Source organism: Cetorhinus maximus, chromosome 3 (assembly GCF_964194155.1).
Source record: "Cetorhinus maximus chromosome 3, sCetMax3.hap1.1, whole genome shotgun sequence".
Lineage (NCBI taxonomy): Eukaryota > Metazoa > Chordata > Chondrichthyes > Lamniformes > Cetorhinidae > Cetorhinus > Cetorhinus maximus.
The window spans coordinates 13,605,650-13,624,241 of NC_135881.1; the positions used below are offsets into that span (position 1 = coordinate 13,605,650).

General features: G+C 43.2%; 1 protein-coding gene across 2 annotated transcripts in view; it reads right to left on the reverse strand.

Annotated features, from left to right (window-relative positions):
* Positions 1 to 9,564: 9,564 nt before the first annotated feature.
* Positions 9,565 to 18,592, reverse strand: part of sec22c (SEC22 homolog C, vesicle trafficking protein) — a 46,518-nt gene continuing 37,490 nt past the window's right edge. For both annotated transcript variants that reach the window (XM_078536607.1, XM_078536613.1), the window contains exon 7: positions 9,565 to 17,113. In XM_078536607.1, coding sequence (XP_078392733.1) covers positions 16,913 to 17,113 — 201 coding nt within the window. In that variant the 3' untranslated portion in view covers positions 9,565 to 16,912. The remainder of the gene's footprint in view (positions 17,114 to 18,592) is intronic.

An 18,592-nucleotide genomic window follows, 5' to 3' on the forward strand; every position in this document is an offset into this window, starting at 1 on the left:
GTTAGCGCGGCTCTGACTACTCAGTTACTTGCGGTCTACTTGTTTTCCCCAGGGGGCTGGCCTCTGTGCGGCTTCAACTTCGGTTCTATTTCGAACCGTAGCCCGCCAGCGCGGCTCCGCCTCCTCTCGCGGTAGTGGTCCGGCCTCCCTGCGCGGCTTCGGCTCCGCTAACCCGCCGGCGCAGCTCCGCCTCGTACCCCAGCGCCTCCTGTCCTGAGTCCTCCTCCCGATTCTTTTGATACTCAACCGGACCGTCCTCGGGTAGGGCTTATTGCACTAATTATGGGTGGTAAATAAAATATACTCACCCACTTTGCAGAGCCGACCCAAGGATCCGATCCGAGTATCCTGCCGACTACGCCAATTGTTGTGGTATCTTTGATAAATGAACCACAGGAGGCTCAGGTACAGGTCACGATCATTTATTCAAGCAATTGCAAGGAGAGAACCACCTCAAAGCAACTTGAGGTAGCACTGTACAAAATTACAAGTATACAGTTTATTTATACATCACTGATCACGTACAAGAACATTGTTCAGATTCCAATCTTGGCAGCATATAGGTTTACATTAAACAGATATCTCTGGTCTAGGTACATACATCCCCCTTCACCCAGGCAGAGGCTTCTCCCCCTGTCTAAGATGGGACCATATGTCCTTTTCTTACCTGTCGAAGAGCAAACTTAATCTATCTTGTTTTCATCTTGTCTCCAGTCTGGCTCCCAAGGCCTTTCTGGTGATTGCAGGCCCTAAGGGTGTGCAAGATTCATATGGTAACCCTTAACTGTTAGTGTACTTGATGGCACTGGCTGCCTGGAGATTCTAAGTAATTCCCTTTCAATAAATTCTTACTATATTCCACCTAACAAGTCAGAGACTTGGGGAGAGATGTAGTGTAAAGGGTTAATGTTAAATATGTCAATATATAGTCGACATCATCAATGAGGTAAGGTCACATGATAACAAAGCATGGCAAGAGATAGTTCGATGTTGATCCTCGTATAGAATCTACCTTGTAACTAGTTAGCATAATGCTCAATAAAAGATAGAGTTTGCTAGCAGTAATGCCTCCAACCTTATCTGTAAGTCCAGATCCATGACTACCACACACCAGATCAAAGACAACAATAACAGAAGGAAGAGGAAAGGAAAAGCCTGCATTTAATCACAAATTTGGAGGAGGTGGTGATGTGGTGGTAACGTCACTGGACAAATAATCCAGAAGCCCGACTAATGCTGTGAGAACGTGGCAGCTGGTGGAATTTAAGTTCAATTAATAAATCTGGAATTATAAACTAGTCTCAAAGTAACGGTGACCATGAAACTCTATCATCGATTGTTGTAAAAGCCCATCTGGTTCACTAATGTCCTTAATCTGCCACCCTTACCCGGTCTGGCCTACATGTGACTCCAGACCCACAGTAATGTGGTTGACTCCTAACTGCCCTTGGAAAGGGCAGTTAGGGATGGACTATAAATGCTGGGTCTTGCCAGGGACATCCACATCCCATGATAGGATAAAGAAAAGGATGGTAGACAGTTTTCACATTGCCCGCTCTTCACCAAATAAATAATAATTTAAGTAAGAAACACTCAGCAGGTCCAGTAGGATTCTAGAAGAGAGAAACAAAGTTAAGGTTTCAGGCCGATGGCCTTTCAGCAGAACTGAAAAAGAAATTTAAGTCAGTACAGAGACAGGAAAAGGGTGGGGAAGAGTAAAAGGGAAGGTCTGTGATAGGGTGGAAGGCAGGAGTGACAGAATGACAGTGGGATGATGCAAGGCAAAGGGGATGATAATGGGACAAGTGAAGAAAAACAAAGATGGGTCTACAGGAGGTGTAAGTGGGAGCTGCGGAATCATTAGCAACAGCCACCATCCAATAAATGGGGGCAGAGGTTACGATGTGAAATTGGTGAACTCATTGTTGAGTCCCGAAGGCTGTAATGTGCCTAATCAAAAGATGAGGCGCTGTTCCTCAGGCTTACATTGAGCTTCTTGGGAACAGTGCAGGAGGTCAAGGCCAGGGAGGTTAGGGTGGGAGTGGGTCAGAGAATTAAAATGACAGGCAAGTAAATGCACAGATTGTAGCCCAAGTGATAAGCACTTCATTCTAAGCCAGTTTCATAGCTCTTCTGGCAAAAGATTTTGAATGTAGCTGCCTTTATGACATTTGAAATAAATAACACAACCAATTTCGTTTTGGAACTAAATTTCCTGTCAAACCAACGGCGAGTCGAATGGCATTCGCTTTTCTTTATGCAACTTAAGGCGAGGGGTGGTTAAACTCAGCCAGCCAAAAGTTGCTGTCCAAGTTGCCTCCCTCCACCATTAACTCTGCAAAAAACAACATCTCTCTGGCTCGTCAACGCAAGGAAAGTAATTGTTGTATTTGCACTACAGCCAAACTAAACATGAACTAGACTTGCTATGGAAAGTAAAGTCTTGTCCATTTCATTGTGGTACGTGGTAATTACTGTCAGTCAACCTCTCTGGCACTGAAAATTAATTCTTACAAGTGTAGAGTTTCATTCCTTTGTCGTAGGGGATACCAAAAATGTCAAATTTAAAATTTAAAGAAATTTTTATTTTAACTTTCTGCCTCTTTATTCTTGTATCTCTTAATCCACTCTGTCTTTCTCCTGTGTGTGTGTGTCAGTCATGGCTCTGTTGGTCACCTCTGAGTCACAAGGTTCCAAGTTCAAGTCTCATTCCAGGGTCCGAGCGCAAACATCATGGCCGACACTCCAATGTCGCACTGAGGGAGTGCTGCACTGTTGGAGGTGCCACCTCTTGGATGAGACCTGCCTTTATGGGTGGATGTAAAAGATCCTATCAAGCACTATCTTGAAGAACAGCTGCAGAGTTATCCCTGGTGTCCTGACTGATATTTATCCCTCAACCAACACCACACAAAAAACAGATTATCTGCTTATTATCACATTAATGTTTGTGGGGGCTTGCTGTGTGCAAATTGGCTGCCGCATTTCTTTAACTACAACAGTGGCTTCACTTCAAAAAGTACTTAATTGGCTGTAATGCGCTTTGAGACATACAGTGATTGTGAGAAATGCTATATAAATGCAAGTTTATCTTTCTCGTTTGCCTTTATTTCACTTTCTGTACTGATTTGTCATTGAATTCACCATCTCTAATGTATACTTCCTTCTCAGTTATTGCATTACTAATTTAATAATCCCAGATCCTGTTCATTCAGTTCCACTGAGAGCTGGTGGAGTTAGATGAAGAAAGTTGGAAGCAGTCTCGTGTGGAGCGTAAGTAGTGGTACAGACCTGGTGGCACGGGTCTGTCCTTGAGGCTGTGAATGTTTTGTAAGGTTTTGTAGATGCCCAACACCTGGATTCCCCCACTGCGCCATTATTAACTTTGCAATAAACTCGGAGTGCAGGGCAGGTTTCTTGTTAGAAACAGTAAACTATTTACAGGGCTCCTGATGAAGCTACATGCTTGAATCAAGACCAAGGCTAGAAAGCTCCATCCCTACGATTACCCGCGCTGAAGGCTGATTCATCTGTACAGTCACATGATCCCCATAACAGTAAGAAAGGCTTTTACTTACAATTACCACAGACTTGCTTTCCCATGCACATAAGTTTTAAAATCGAAGTGTGTAAAAGTTTATAGCAGATACCTTTAGATGCCCTGATATGGGAAAATTTGGCCCAATATTTCAAGTGAAAAAATGACTATTGGGGAAACTGAGTCATTGAGGGAGGGTTGATTGTCGGAGGATACTCGAGGAGCTAAAGAATCTCGGAGCTGGCCAAGATGGCGAGGTCGGAGGTGATAGTGGAGCAGGCATCGGGGTAGGGGGGAGCATCAAGGCTAGCACCCTGAGAGAGGCCAGGAGGTTCATGATTCTCAAGTCACTACCTCTGGGTCTCTGTGGAACCAGCCCTGGTAGAGGACAGGTCTCTGGGTATCAGGGACACCTTGCCAGCTCTTTGGCAACCCAGGGCCCCAGAACCACTTCAGCTTCCATTGGAGCATTTTGCCATTCCATAGAAGCTGTACTAACCATAGCGGAGACTGTGGTATCAGTCATCAGGCATAGGTCACTGCTTGGAATTAGCCACTGTCTCCGCATTGGAGAGGATGGGGTTCCAGGATCTGGGTCAAGCCGTAGTCCAAGTTATCTTTTTACTTTTTTCTGTGGTTTGGCCCTGCAATGTCCTCATCTGACTCATCTACAGCAGACCTAGTAGGCAACCTCCCCCCCTCCCCATTACACTGGCACTTGGCACCCAGCATGCCACCTGCCCACTTGTGCCCCATGCAATCCCCTCTTCTAACCTAGCCCCTAAGTTACGTATCTCTGAGTAGGCACCAAAAACAGCGGGAGAGATTGGTGCAGTGCCTCGGCCTCCAATCATCTTGCCTTTGCTCTGAGGAAGGAGAGGGGTGGTGAGCAGCAAGTCTGCAACGATACAGCTGAAAGGATTAGGCTCAGGAGCTCCAGTGCCTCATCCGAGAACCTGGACACCCTCTCCCTCAGGCCCTGAGCCATCCTGCAACCTTGGTATCTCTCCCAGCCAACACACTCCACACCTCCGGATACACAGGCTAATGCTCAGGGGGAGGAATTTCTGAAATATGTCCAGGAGAACTCCCTTGATCGATACGTTCTCAGCACAACTAGAAAGGAGGCATTTCTGGATCTGCTAGAAATGAGGTGGGCCAAGTGGACCAAGTGTCTGTTCGGGGACCGCTGGGTAAGAGTGATCACAATATCGTAAGATTTATATTAGTAATGGAGAAAAGCAAGGAAAGACATAAAGTAGAATGTCTAGATTGGAAGAAGGCTAACCTCAGTGCCAAAAGGCATTCGATAATGTGCCACATAAAAAGATAAGAGCTCCTGGTGTTGGAGGTGATATATTAGCATGGATAGAGGACTGGCTAACTAACAGAAAACAGAGAGTCAGGATAAATGGATTATCTTTAGGTTGACAAAATGTAACTAGTGGAGTGCCAGAGGGATCAGTGCTGGGCCTCAACTATTTATGATCTACATAATGACTTGTATGAAGGGACCAACTGTTCTTTAGCCAAATTTGCTGATAGTACAAAGATAGGTAGGAAAGCAAGTAGTGTGGAGGATACAAGGAGATAGAGATAGGTTAAGTGAGTTGGCAAAAAATGTGGCAGATGGGAGTATAACGTGGGAAAATGTAAACTTGTCCACTTTGGCAGGAAGGATAGAAAAGCAGAATATTATTTAAATGGAGGGAGACTGAAGCATGCTGCGGTACAGAGGGATCTGGATGACCTTGTACATGAATCACAAAAGCTAGCATGCAGCTACAGCAAGTGATTCAAAAGGCAAATGGAATGTTGGGCTCTATTGCAAAGGGGATGGAGAATAAAAGTAGGGAAGTTTTGATACAACTGTACAGGGCATTAGTGAGACTGCACCTAGAGTACTGTGCAGAGTTTTGGTCTCCTTGCTTAAGGAGGGACAAACTTACATTGGAAGCAGTTCAGGGAAGGTTCACCAGGTTGATTCTTAGTATGAAGGGCTTATCTTATGAGGAAAGGTTGAGCAGGTTGAATCTATACTCATTGGAATTTAGAAGGATGAGAGGTGATTATATTGAAACAGTTAAGATTCTGACGGGTTTGACAGGGTGGATGCTAAGAGGATGTTTCCCCTCGTGGGGGAATCTGTAACTCAGGGGCACAGTTTAAAAGTAAGGGGTCTCCCATTGAAGATGGAGATGAGGAGGAATTTCTTCTCTCAGGGGGCTATTAGTGTTTGGAATCCTCTTTCCCAGAGAACAGAGGAGGCTGGATCATTGAATATATTCATGGCTGAGTTAGACTGATTCATGATCTACAAGGGAGTCAAGGGTTATGGGGGAGCAGGCAGGTAAATGGAGTTAAGGCCACAATCTGATCAGCCATGAAATTCTGGAATGGTGGAGCAAGTTTGAATGGGCCGAATGGCCTACTCCCAGTCCTATATCAATGAGATGAGAAAAGGATCTAGCCAGGATTAAATGGAATCAAAGATTGACAGGAAGAACGCTAATGGGGCAATAGATGATCTTTAAGGAAGAGATGCTTTAGGTACAAACTAGATACATTTCAACAAGGGCGAAAGGTAGGGGGACAAAAACAGGGTTCCTTCGATTACAAGGGAGATAGAGATTACGATGAGACAAAAAAAAGGGCGTTTGATATACATCAGGTGAACTGTACAAGTGAGAACCAATTCAAATACAATAGGTTGAGAAAGGAAGTGAAGAGGAAAATAACACTGGCAAAAAGAGAGTGAGAATGGAGTGGTGGTCAACGTTAAGAGGGAACCAGAAATCTACTGGCATGTAAACAATAAGTGGGTAGCAAGAGGTAGGGTGGGTCAATTTGGGACAAAGAAGGTGATATATGCCAAGAGGCACAGGCAAGGCAAGAACATTTTAATGAGTACTTTGCTTCGGTGTTTACTAAGGAGGAATCTAGCAAAATACCAGTAGAATCAAAGATAGCAGAAGCAATGGTTGGGGTGAAAATTGAGAGGGAGGAGGTACTGAAAAGGCTGGCTATATTTAGGGTAGATAAATCACCTGGTCTGGATGACTTGCATCCCAGGTTGCTGATGGAAGTGGGAGTAGAAATGGCAGAAGGGCTTGCCATAATCTTCCAATCTTCCCTAGATACAGGGAGGTAGCCAGGGAATTGGAAAGTGGAAAATGCGATGCCCTTATTTAAGGACAGTGGTAGCAACTAAAGCTAGTTAGTTTAACATCAATACTGAGTAAGGTTTTTGAAACAATAAGCTGGGGAAAAAAATCAACATGCACTTGGAGAGGTTTGAGTTAACTGAGGAAAACAAGCACGAATTTATAAAAGACAGATCATGCTTGACTAATCTTATTGAATTTTTTGATGAAGTAACAGAGGTTGAATGCAGTCGATTTTATCTAAGTGAATTTTAAGAAAGCGTTCTTGTGAGACCACATCTGGAGTACTGTGCAGAGTTTGGTCTCCTTCTTTAAGGAAGATTGTAAATGCGTTGGAAGCGGTTCAAAGAAAGTTTACTAGACTAATACCTAGAATGGGCAGCTTGTCTTACGAGGAAAGGTCGGACAGGCTAGGCTTATATCTACTGGCGTTCAGAAGAGTAAGGGGCGACTTGATTGAAACATATAAGATCCTGAAGGGTCTTGACAGGGTGGATGTGGAGAGGATGTTTCCTCTTGTGGGAGAATCTAGAAATAGGGGTCACTGTTTAAAAATAAGGGGTCGCCCGTTTAAGACAGAGATGAGGGGAATTTTATTCTCTCAGGGGGTTGAGAGTCTTTGGAACTCTCTTTCTCAAAAGACAGTGAAAGCAGAGTCTTTGAATATTTTTAAGGCAGAGCTAGATAGATTCTTGATAAGCAAGGGGGTGAAATATTATCGGGGGTAGGTGGGAATGTGGAGTTGATGTTACAATTATATCAGCCATGATCTTATTGAATGGCGGAGCAGGCACGAAGGGCTGAGTAGCCTACTCCTGCTCCTAATTTGTATGTTCACATTTTTGACAAAGTACCACATGAAAGGCTCATGGAATAGGAGAATCAATGTCCAGTTGGATAAAATAGTTGGCTTAAGGACAGAAAACAGGAAGTCATGGTAGATGGTTATTTTTGAGACTGGAGGATGGTAGATAATAGTGTTCCCCAAGGGTCAGTGCTAGGATCACTAGTTTTTTGGCTAAATATAAATGACTTGGATCTCAGAATACAGAGTAGAATTTCATCATTTGTCGATGATACCAAACCTTGGCAAGTGGTAAATGGTGAGAATGACACGAATCACCTGCAATGTGACACAGATAGGCAAGCAGAAAGTGGCAGATGGAATTTAATATAGAGAAGTGTGAGGTGATGCATTTTGTCAGAAGGGATAGGGAAAGACAATATAGACTTAATGGCACGCTCACTAAAGAGTGTGCAGGAACAGAGAGACCTGGGGGTGCATGAGCATAGATCTTTGAATGTGGCAGGACATATTGAGAGACTGGTTAGCAAAGCCTATGGGACCTTGAGTTTCATTAGTAGACGCATTAAGTACAAAAGCAGGGAAGTTATTCTGAACTTTTATAAAGCTCTGTTTAGGCCTCAACTTAAGTATTGCATCCAGCTCTGGTCGCCACACTTTAGGAAGGATGTGAAGGTCTTTGGGAGGAGATTTACCAGAATGGTTCCAGGGATGGGGATCTGTACCTACACCACAAGGACTGCAGCAGTTCAAGAAGGCAGCTCACCACCACCTTCTCAAGGGCAATTATGGATGGGCAATAAATGTTGAAAAAAAAGATGACGACAGGTTTGGATAAGGTAGTCGAGGAAAAACTGTTCCCCTTGCCTAATTGTACAAGGACCAGGTGACACAGATTTAGGGTTTTGGGCAAGAAATGCAGAGGAAATGTTTGGAAAAAATTTTTAATGCAGCGAGTGGTGATGACCTGGAATACTCTGCTTATGAAGGTAGTGGAAGCGAAAACAATCAATGATTTCAAAAGGAAATTGGATGGGCACTGGAAGTCGAGGTGGACTTAACTGGATTGTTCCCAAGGCCTCCCAGCATGGACTGGATGCCGTAAACTATTCCATACGTATATAGTCATAACAGAATCTTGGCCAGGATTTTTAGGATGGCGGTGTTTCACTTCCCGCCACCCAAGGAATCGGTGGAGAACACATTCCCACCAATACTGCCTGCCCAGCACCCATTTAATGCTTAAACAAGCGTGAATTGACTAAAGACAGCTTCTCACTTGGGAGGATGTCCCACCTCGGAGAGCTGCTGGCCAGTCTGGCAACTCTCTAGTCCCCGCAGCACCAGAAGCAGAGCCGAAGTCCCCAGAGCCTAGGGCCAGGTAAGTTTTGAGGGTTTACTAGCTGAAGCACAGTGCCACCATACTCATTATTCTCTGATTCTTCACCCTGGCAATTAAGTCTTGTTTTTCTCTTTTCTTTAATCGAGATCACGGTTGTCCCTGTGTCTACAACCGGGCACTCAGTTCGAAACAAAATAAATATGTTTGTAGAATAGGTCTTTATTTTTCAGTAATTTCCTTGACAATGCATAAAGAAATTTATTTTGACATGCAATGAAAATGAGACTGATGAGAAATAAAGCATATAAAATATCAATAAACATTTCCCTTTAGTTATTGCAGGACATTGCAAAATGAATCATTTTGAAAGGTACGTCTTTTCATGAGGAAAAGGCTCATAAACATACTTCGAAACAGTATGCAGGATTTAACTGTACTGATCTGCACAGGTAGGCTGGGTCAAATAGCCTTGTTCTATGCTGAAAGATTCTACAAGTACCTCCGGCTGCCACATAAATACATCAAGACATTTTATTTGACAAAGTTTGACATAATCTATGCGTAACTTTCGAAATAGAATCTTCCATAAATTTTTTTTTGACCAATAAATGATTAGAGGGTATTTGATGATACCAAACCCTCTCCTTGTTTTCTAAACTCAGGCGGCGGCCCCATATTCCTCTCATTTACTGGACAAATGAGCCTCGAGTTTACCTGTTGAGCTGGTCTTACACCTCTTCGGCTTCACATCGGCTTCATCGGGTAACGACTGTCCCTGCTGTGTAAGGTTTCAAAAAGAGAAAAAAAAAAATAGTGGGCAGGCAATTAGGCCACCCAGCAAGTTTTCAACTACCACTTTTCACCATTTCAGTGTAAGCCAGCTGTAGCTTAATATGGAACTGGCCTCTGGGTGTGATCGTGCAGAGCCCCGTACAAGCAGGGTTGCATTTTGTCGGACGGGAGAGAGGTATTATTCTAAAATAATATCCACAGGTTTCTTCAGCATTATTGGCGCATAGCATGTACTTTGCAATCACTGACAACTGTGCATTCATTGAACATGGCAGACTCTACAGGCCCGAGCAACTTCCCAAAAGGTGCCTGCCAGACAACATGCAAAGCATGAGCTGGTCACAGATAAATTACACTTGCTGCAATTAAAGAAAAGCCCCGACTGCCATTCTCAGGATAATAAAAAAAGAGGCTGATCAAATGGCGGAATGTTTTAATAAGTTTAAAATAAAAGCTCCTGAGTTTGTGAGCTCTGGTGTTACAACGATCAAGAGAGAGTTGTCTTGTGAAACCTGCCGTGCTAACTTTAAAATTGTAAGCATATGGATTGATGTCCTCTCTGCATCAGCGCAGGAACAGCAGTAAGCCATTGCGCCCCTCTGCTTTGTTGTAATATTCCATTACTTCATCCTCATATCCCTCCCGACCACCATTAAACCTTCCAAACTGAAGGGAATTTGGGACAATGTACAAACTACATATTGTTTGTACCAGCTTAAGTAACACTCCAGTCCATCAGTGAGAAGTGGGCCTAAATCCACTCAACACACACAGAGACACAAACACAGACTCACATACACCGGAGATCACGGAGCAAAACAGTGGATCGATGTGGCTGATGTACAAAAAAAGGAGACATACATGCTGGCATTTTCCTGTGCTTTAAACATTCTTATGCCCTCACACATTGCAAAACCTGTCTAGCTACCAAAATAATTGAACCGTTCTAGTGCATCTTGTGGATACAAGAGGAGTAATAAGACAAACACAAAAACATGCGGGCCTCCTATCATGTTTAACCACAGCAAATGAGTCCACTGGTTGAGCATGGCCACAGAGACATGCAGGGCTCTTGTTGAAATGGAACAGGATATCATGCTGGTCCATCCTATCACATTTCCCTGAAAATAATTACTAACTTCCCTGAGGTTGATGAAGGCGGCAAGAAAAAAAAGTTGAAGAGGGGGTGGGGGGGGGGGGGAGTTAATTTTGAGTATGGATGGTTATGTAAAGCGGTCAAATATCCATTCCTCTTCCATTGAAGACACAGGAATGGGAGCAGGCCATTCAGCCGATTGAGCTTTTTCTGCCGTTCGATTAGGTCAAATGAAAGTAGGGCAAGCTGTGTAACAGACGGCTGCACCAATAATCATCCACTTTGTCGCCCAAAGTCAAAATCAGCTCCCTTAATGTCCTTCCAAAGTCAACAATCCCATGAAGTAACCCTCCGCCACATGAGCAGCTTCATTTTCCACCCATCACAAAACAGCACGTTCCACGTTTCTCCAATTTTTACAAGGCTTGACGTTTAAGACATGTCAACAAGCATAACTAGGATGCCCCCAATATAAAGTATTTTTCTCATTGCAGCCACTGACAAGCAATACCTTCCACATGTATTTAGGGTTTCAGTGCTGCTTTTCTGTTTAAATCAACTCAATATAATTTCGCACTAATAATTTTTATTAAATCTTATAAGCTTAGGGTTTATAATGAAGAATTATAGGAAATGCGCCAAAGCTACACCTGTCCCTACACATATGTACTTTATCAGTGACAAGGCTGGCAAACATTCCCAGCGCAATAATTTCGCAGGCTTACCTTTAAAGTCAGTCCACAGAAATTGTGCATTGAGGACACCAGTTTCCCCAATATTACCATGTGGTCACTGTTCACGAATTAGCAGTGGCCCACGCTGGTTCGGAACCCTATTTGTATGACGCTTCACTAACCCGGTCCCTGAAACAAAAAATGATTTGATTCCTGCAAAACTCCAGGTGACACAGCAAGGAGGCATGTAGGCCAGGGTGGAGATCTCTGCCCAGGGTGCTCTCTCACTGTGAACTGCTGGGACCTACTTCACCCAAAGGATTGTGGATCTTTGGAATTCTCTACCCCAGCGGGCTGTGGATGCTCCCTTGTTGAAAGGCTGGGATAGAGAGATTTTTGGTCGCTCCGGGAATTAAGGGATAATGGGGAGCTGGCGGGGAAAAAAGAGTTGAAGCTCAAGGTCAGCCATGATGGTACTGAATGGCTGAGCAGGGTCAGTGGGCCGTGTGGTCTACTCCAACTCCTATTTCTTATGTTCTTATGACATGGAAAGATGCTGGGACATTTGCACCAACAGGTTTGATCTGCCATTTTGTTATACTTCTAGACAGATCCTTCCTCCTACTACCCGCCATTTCTCCATACCTCTCAATACTCTTTCCCCCCACCACCCCCTAACTAGGTAACTATCTCTCTGTTAAGTACCACAATTAAGATTCCACCCTTTGTCCAGTACATTCCATACATTTTATGCAAGAGCGTTTTTTGTTCTCGATTCACTGTTAAATGATTTAATTCAGTTTTTAAGATTCAGTCTGCGTTCCGAAGAAGTTATATTCGACTCAAAACGTTAACTCTGTTTCTCTCTCCACAGATGCTGCCAGAACTGCTGAGGTTTTCCAGCACTTTCTCTTATTATTTCAGATAAGATTATGTCCCCATGTTCTGGTCAGGTTGGCAGAGCCACATTACCCTGAATGTGGATGCCCTTCCCAGCACCAGAGCAATGGGCACAAATGTCAATGAACTGGAACTTCCGCTTGGAGGTCAAAATGTCACTTGTTCTAGTTCAATCTGAAGTCATGGAACACGGAGTTTGTCTGATTAGATTTCTATCCCCTATTGAGAAACCAGGGCAAAGAGCACAGGCTCATCATGAAGAGCGCAGGGTATAACAGGAGGCGAGCACTAATGTAATTTTAAAACCTGTAAGAGGAAGGGTAAAGATTTGATAAGAGGCGTTCAAAATCATAAGGAATCTAGACAGATAGAGGCAAACTTTCCTTCAAACTAGGCACTCAAAGTTGAGCATCTGCAGTTGTGTTTTGTGTTACTGTAAAATCCACCCTGGTGATCTCAGTGAAACATATAAAATTCTGAGGGGATTTGACAGGATGGATACTAGGAGGATGTTTCCTCTTATGGGAGAGACGGTTTAAGAATAAGAGGTCTATCATTTAAGACAAAGCTGAGGAGGATTTTTTTCTGTGGAATTCTCTTTCCCAGCGAGCACTGGAGGCTGGGTCATTGAATTTATTCAAGGCTGAGTTAGACAGATTTTTGACTGAGAAGGGTGACGAGGGTTATAGGGGACAGACCAAGGTGCAGCTGAGACCACAGCCAGGTCAGCCAAGATCTTACTGAATGGCAGAACAGGCTGAAAGGGACGAATGGCCTACTCTGCTCCTAGTTCCAATGTTCTTATGGTCCTATAAATAAGGCAGAATTACCAAGTAATGAGAGCCCTGGTGAAGTGGTTCTGTAATTAAAGTCAGATGGCTGAAGAACCATTTAAGAAACATTAGAATTTACGTTGATTTGCAAAGGAACCAGATGACATGAGGGAAAACCTTTTTTTACACAGCGAGTGGTGAGGATCTGGATTGCCCTACCTGAGTGTGGTGGAGGCAGGCTCAATGGCAGCTTTTAAGAGGGAACTGGATAAGCGCCTGAAGGGAAAACATTTGCATGGATACGGGGGAATGGGATTAGATTATATTGCTCTTACAGGGAGGTAGCACAGGTTAGACGGGCGGACTGGCCTCCTCTGCTGTAACAATTCTGTGATTCCACAGTGCATTAGGTTTGATTAGTTCCCTTCAGCTAGGCCTCAGCCTGCCATTTAAAATTTAGGCTTCTTAGTGCAGAATCAAGTTGTCACTATTTAGAGTGCAGATCACAAAAACAATTGTTTTTGCTCCAAAATACGAGTGACTCTTGTTAAAGTTCGGTGACGTTAGAACACCAAAGACATCATCCACAGCACCACACTTACACAACATTGTTAGCCAAAACATCACATTTGAAATGGAACAAATAAAATGCATATAAAAAAATTCTCTTAATAATAATGCACGCTGTAAAAAGAAATTAAAATCCCAGTCAACATTTTGCACATTGAAACTGAAGTAAGTAGGATTCCTAATCTGATGATTTAACTACAAGTTCATTTTGGGTAAAATCATTTCTTCATTGTGTCTGTGTCCAAAATTCCAGAAAGCTCTACCTAATAGTGTTTTTGGTGACACCTTCACCACAGGGACTGCAGTGATCCATAGCCCCTCTCCACCCGCTCCCATCACCTTAAGGGGCACAGAAAGAGCAATAAATGCCAGCCTTGCCAGCTACGTCAAAATGAAAACAAATAAATAATTCTCATGACATGGGCCGTGCTTCTGCATTTTCCCTACAGATCTGCTCCCACCGCACCGGCAGGATCGCAAGATGGTCAAAGGGTTGGCATCACTTGATTGAGCAGAGCCAGAGCAGTACAAAAGAAATTGCTTCATACTGGCAAAGCCCTACGATGGCAGATGACTAATGTGAAGCGTCAGCCATTTAACCCATGCAGGATAGCAATGCCATTTTTATGACCACTGTCCATCGGGATGTAACCCCAGGCAACCAAAAAGCTGCGCAGCCAGCAAAAGTTTCTATTTTATCTTTCGAATTGGACACGCAAAGTTGTGCAGCTGCTTTTGCATTGCTATAAAATCCACGCTGTAGCATAAACAAGACAGATTTACCCAAGTATTGGGAGTCCTGGTGTATTATCTGAAGCATGATTTATCAATGATTTAAAATTTTGCACGAGATTTCCAGTCCCTTCGCAGGTACAATGCAAAAGGACGAGTCACTGATTAGGTGTTTTAAAAAAACTTATAATTCATCAATTCCCATACCTCCCAAAGAATATTAATTTCCTTTCAAAACTTGTTCCACCTGTGGTGTATGCCATCCCGTGTGTAATATGGCCTGCAATCAATTGGATTATGTACTGGACAGCACCTTCTTAGGGCTGCCAAAATTATCCCCTACCTTTTGCAAGTCACTGATTACAATAAAGTTGCACTGAATCATCGTGACTGTACCAGAATGGAAAGGTGGCATTCGCTTTTTGGGTTTGGGAAGACGTAATGAGGGTGGTGACGTAAGGGAGGGTAGCCTTTGGAGTGGCACTGATCAAGGAAGGTCTGGGCAGTTTGGCTTCAGCTGGAAGCATGGATAGAAAGTGGCTCTGGCTTTAGCTCCTTAAAGCAGGTCCCTAACCCCACCCAGCCCCACAAACCGGCAAATGACAAGAAATAAGCAACTGAATGAGGGATAAAAGCAAAATACTGTGGCTGCTGGAAATCCGAAATAAGAACAGAAAATGCTGGTAAAACTCAGCAGGTCTGGCAGCATCTGTGGAAAGAGAAACAGAGTTAACGTTTTGAGACCGTATGACTCTTCTTCAGAGCTCTGAAACGTTAACTCTGTTTCTCTCTCCACAGATGCTGCCAGACCTGCTGAGTTTTACCAGCATTTTCTGTTTTTATAACTAAATAGGGGACACAGTCAACATTGCTAAAGTATTTACAGCACCTGAAAAATGTACCTAGTAGTGAAATAGTAAAGAAAAGGTTAACATCTGAACCAAGGTCTAAGAATATTTGACACATATTTCTAAAGAATTGCAGAGCACAGAAAAGATGGATTTAAATGATTTGGGTGACTTGTTGCAGGAGAAAGGCTTATGAGTAAGTAGTTTAGCTATAAATACAGTCTGAAATTATCCCAACCTCCCAATTAATGAAAGACAACAGACTCCTGGACCAGGAGAGTTGTAGAGAAATAACGTTAGCTTTCTCCCCATCAGTATAATTACCACTTGAAAATGTGCATTATTGGACTAAATTCTGACATTTTATCTCCCAACCTCTCCCATTAGTAAATGTTAACCTATTTTTAAAAATTCATGATCAAAGTCACGTACACACCAACAGGTAATACAGGACCTTTCCCCTTTTTCAAAAACCTTGGGCTAATTTTTGTGCTTGTCGAGGGATGTAATGTCTAAGCCAGCCGTCTGTTCAGGAGTCTCAGTATCGAGCAGTTCCAAGCCAGGTACGACACAACCTAATGCAGTGACAAGCTCCCTCTTTCCTGTCCCATCCGCTACCTACTGCAGAAAAGAAGATCCCTCTGTCTCTCCAAACACGCAAAAATATCACGATAACATTTTCAAGACCCCTGGATCAAATTCCTAATGGCGTCTCTAAACTGACAATCCCAATCTAACCTATGAAGTTATGTATAAAAGGTTTGGGCTGCAAGTATCCAAAACTCGTTTCAAGCAAAACCCCTAAAGATAACAGGGAATTATCCCATCTGTTGCCAATGAATATGAACCCTGCACACAGTATGCAAGGTGAAAGATCATAAGACCCAGTCACCTAAGCAAGGGCTTTTTAATTTAACATAAAGACAACATGTTAAACTCACCTTTGTGTGTTGTGTAAAGCTCTCTCTGATTCATTAGTAGTACCTTTATATTTATAAATAAAACTCATGTCTGCACACACTTCTCGTCATTTTTCCTATTACAAGTTGCTACATCCACATTTTGAATGGAACCTCCCCATGTAAACCTGTCACCTTGTAATTACATCCTCCCCACAGTGGGTGACGCTGCAGCACCAGCACAGGCAAGAGTACAATTACAGTGTGGCAAGTTTGCATTGGTAGTTGCCATGGACATAACAATTTATAATGGAAACATAAAAATAAGAGCAGAATGCCTGACTTTAAGAAAAGAATTGAGTACATCTGCAGTTCCCTTGTCCAATCATGTATTGCCCTCTAAACCTGCTTCCCTTGAAAACCAACTCTTGGTCTCAACTCCTGCTGTGCAAAACCGCAGGACTGCAATCCAGTTGTCTCCATGGTTTTAGTGTCCCACACTAAATTTGCAGAGTAGTGTTAAGCATTTGGAAGGTAACACACTGTAACTGAGTCATCATCTTCCTCTCCTCCCAAAGTAAATCCATTTCTCTTTTGATGGGGCTGGCGTTTTGGAAATAGGGGCCATTTTATGTTCCTGTTTCGAAGTCTTAAGGGTTTTGTTTCTGTGGCGATGACGACAATATTATTAAACAAAATTGAAGGCACATTTGAGAACACTCAGTCGCTGATCCTTTCTATTAGTGGGGATGGTTGTTGGTCTCGGATGCTCTTGGATATCAGACTCCGCAGTCAGGCAGTCTCTCAGTGGGCTTTCTTGACAATATCTGATGCGTGGACAGAGAGGCCACCCCTAAGTGGAAGAGGATCTGCCAAACGTTCCTCAGTCCAAATAAATAAGAATTGCATATACAAATGAGAATAAATGCTCCAGCTGCCTTGATCATCCTTGCTGAGGCGTAGAACAGGTACAGGTAACACTGGAAAAGCAATAGATTCAAGTATTAAAAAAAAAAATCACTGCACAGCATATTGTTTGACTCAATCGACAAAACCATGCTTTATTCATGCAAGGCAGCTGGGTGTTGTTCAAATCAGTAACCATCACATAAACTGAAAGGCAGGGTAAACACAAATCGAAAACTGTTTGACCTATTATTTTACTTAGTAATCCTCTGCAGGCTTAAATATAGGAAGAGGAGGCTATTCAGCCCCCAAGCCTGTACCACCATTCAATCAGATCCTGGCCGATCTGTACCTCAACTCTATTTACCTGCCTTTGGTCACCATCCTCTCATGCATTTACTAAACAAAAATCTACCAATCTCTCAGTCTTAAATATTTCTGTTGGCCCAGCGTCCACAGCCTTTTGGAAGAAGGGAGTTCCAGATTTCCATGACCCTTTTTATGAAGAAGTGCTTCCTCACTTAACCCACAAATGCCTGGCTCTAATTTTAAGATTGTGTCCCCTCATTGGAGATTCCCTGCCAGAGGAAGTAGTTACTTGACATCTACCCTATTGAATCCCTTATCATTTTAATCACCTCAATTAACTCAGCCCTTCATCTATTATGCTCAAGGAAATGCAAACCAAGTTTACGCAACATGTACTCATAATTTAACCCTTTAACCATGATATCACATCGGTGAATGTGCTGCAATCTGACCAAAGCCAACATAACCTTTCTGCAATGCGGTGCTCAAAACTGAACCCAATAAGGTAGATGGGGCCTGATAATGGCTTGGTGAAATTGAAGCATCGCTTTCACCCCTTCTGGTCGACATGAGATAACATCAGTAAACGACTGGGAGGATACAGGATTCAGCGGTCTCCACCCGTCAGCAATCACACAGCAAGGCTGAAACACTCACCAAGCACAGAGAAACTGACAACCAGTAATTGCTGCAGCTCAAGCACACATTACCCTCGTGTTAAAAGGTCCGTGAAAAAGCATTCCGTTTAATAAGCATGAGAAAGAGGGACTGTCTGGGTCCCTATAAAGAAGAGGACTCAAGAAACAGGAGCAGCAGCAGACCATATGGCCCATCAAGCCTTCTCTGCCATTCAATATGTTCATGGCTGATCTCACTGCTCTCCATATCCCTTAATTCCCTGAGACACCAAAAATCTGTCTATCCCAGTTTTAAATATATTCAACGATGGAGCATCCACAGCCCTCTGGGGTAGACAATTCCAAAGATTCACAACCTTTTGAGTGGAGTAATTTCTCCTCAACTCAGTCGGAAATGATTGGCCCCTTATGACTGCGCCCCCATCTTTTAGATTCCCCAACCAGTGGAAACAATCTCTCAGTGTCTACCCTATCAAGCCCCTTCAGAATCTTGTACGTTTCAATGAAATTCTTTGAAAGCCCAGAGAATAAAAGCCCATTTTACTCAGGCTCTCATTAGAGGACAAAACTGTCATCCCAGGAATCAATCTAGTGAATCTTTGCTGC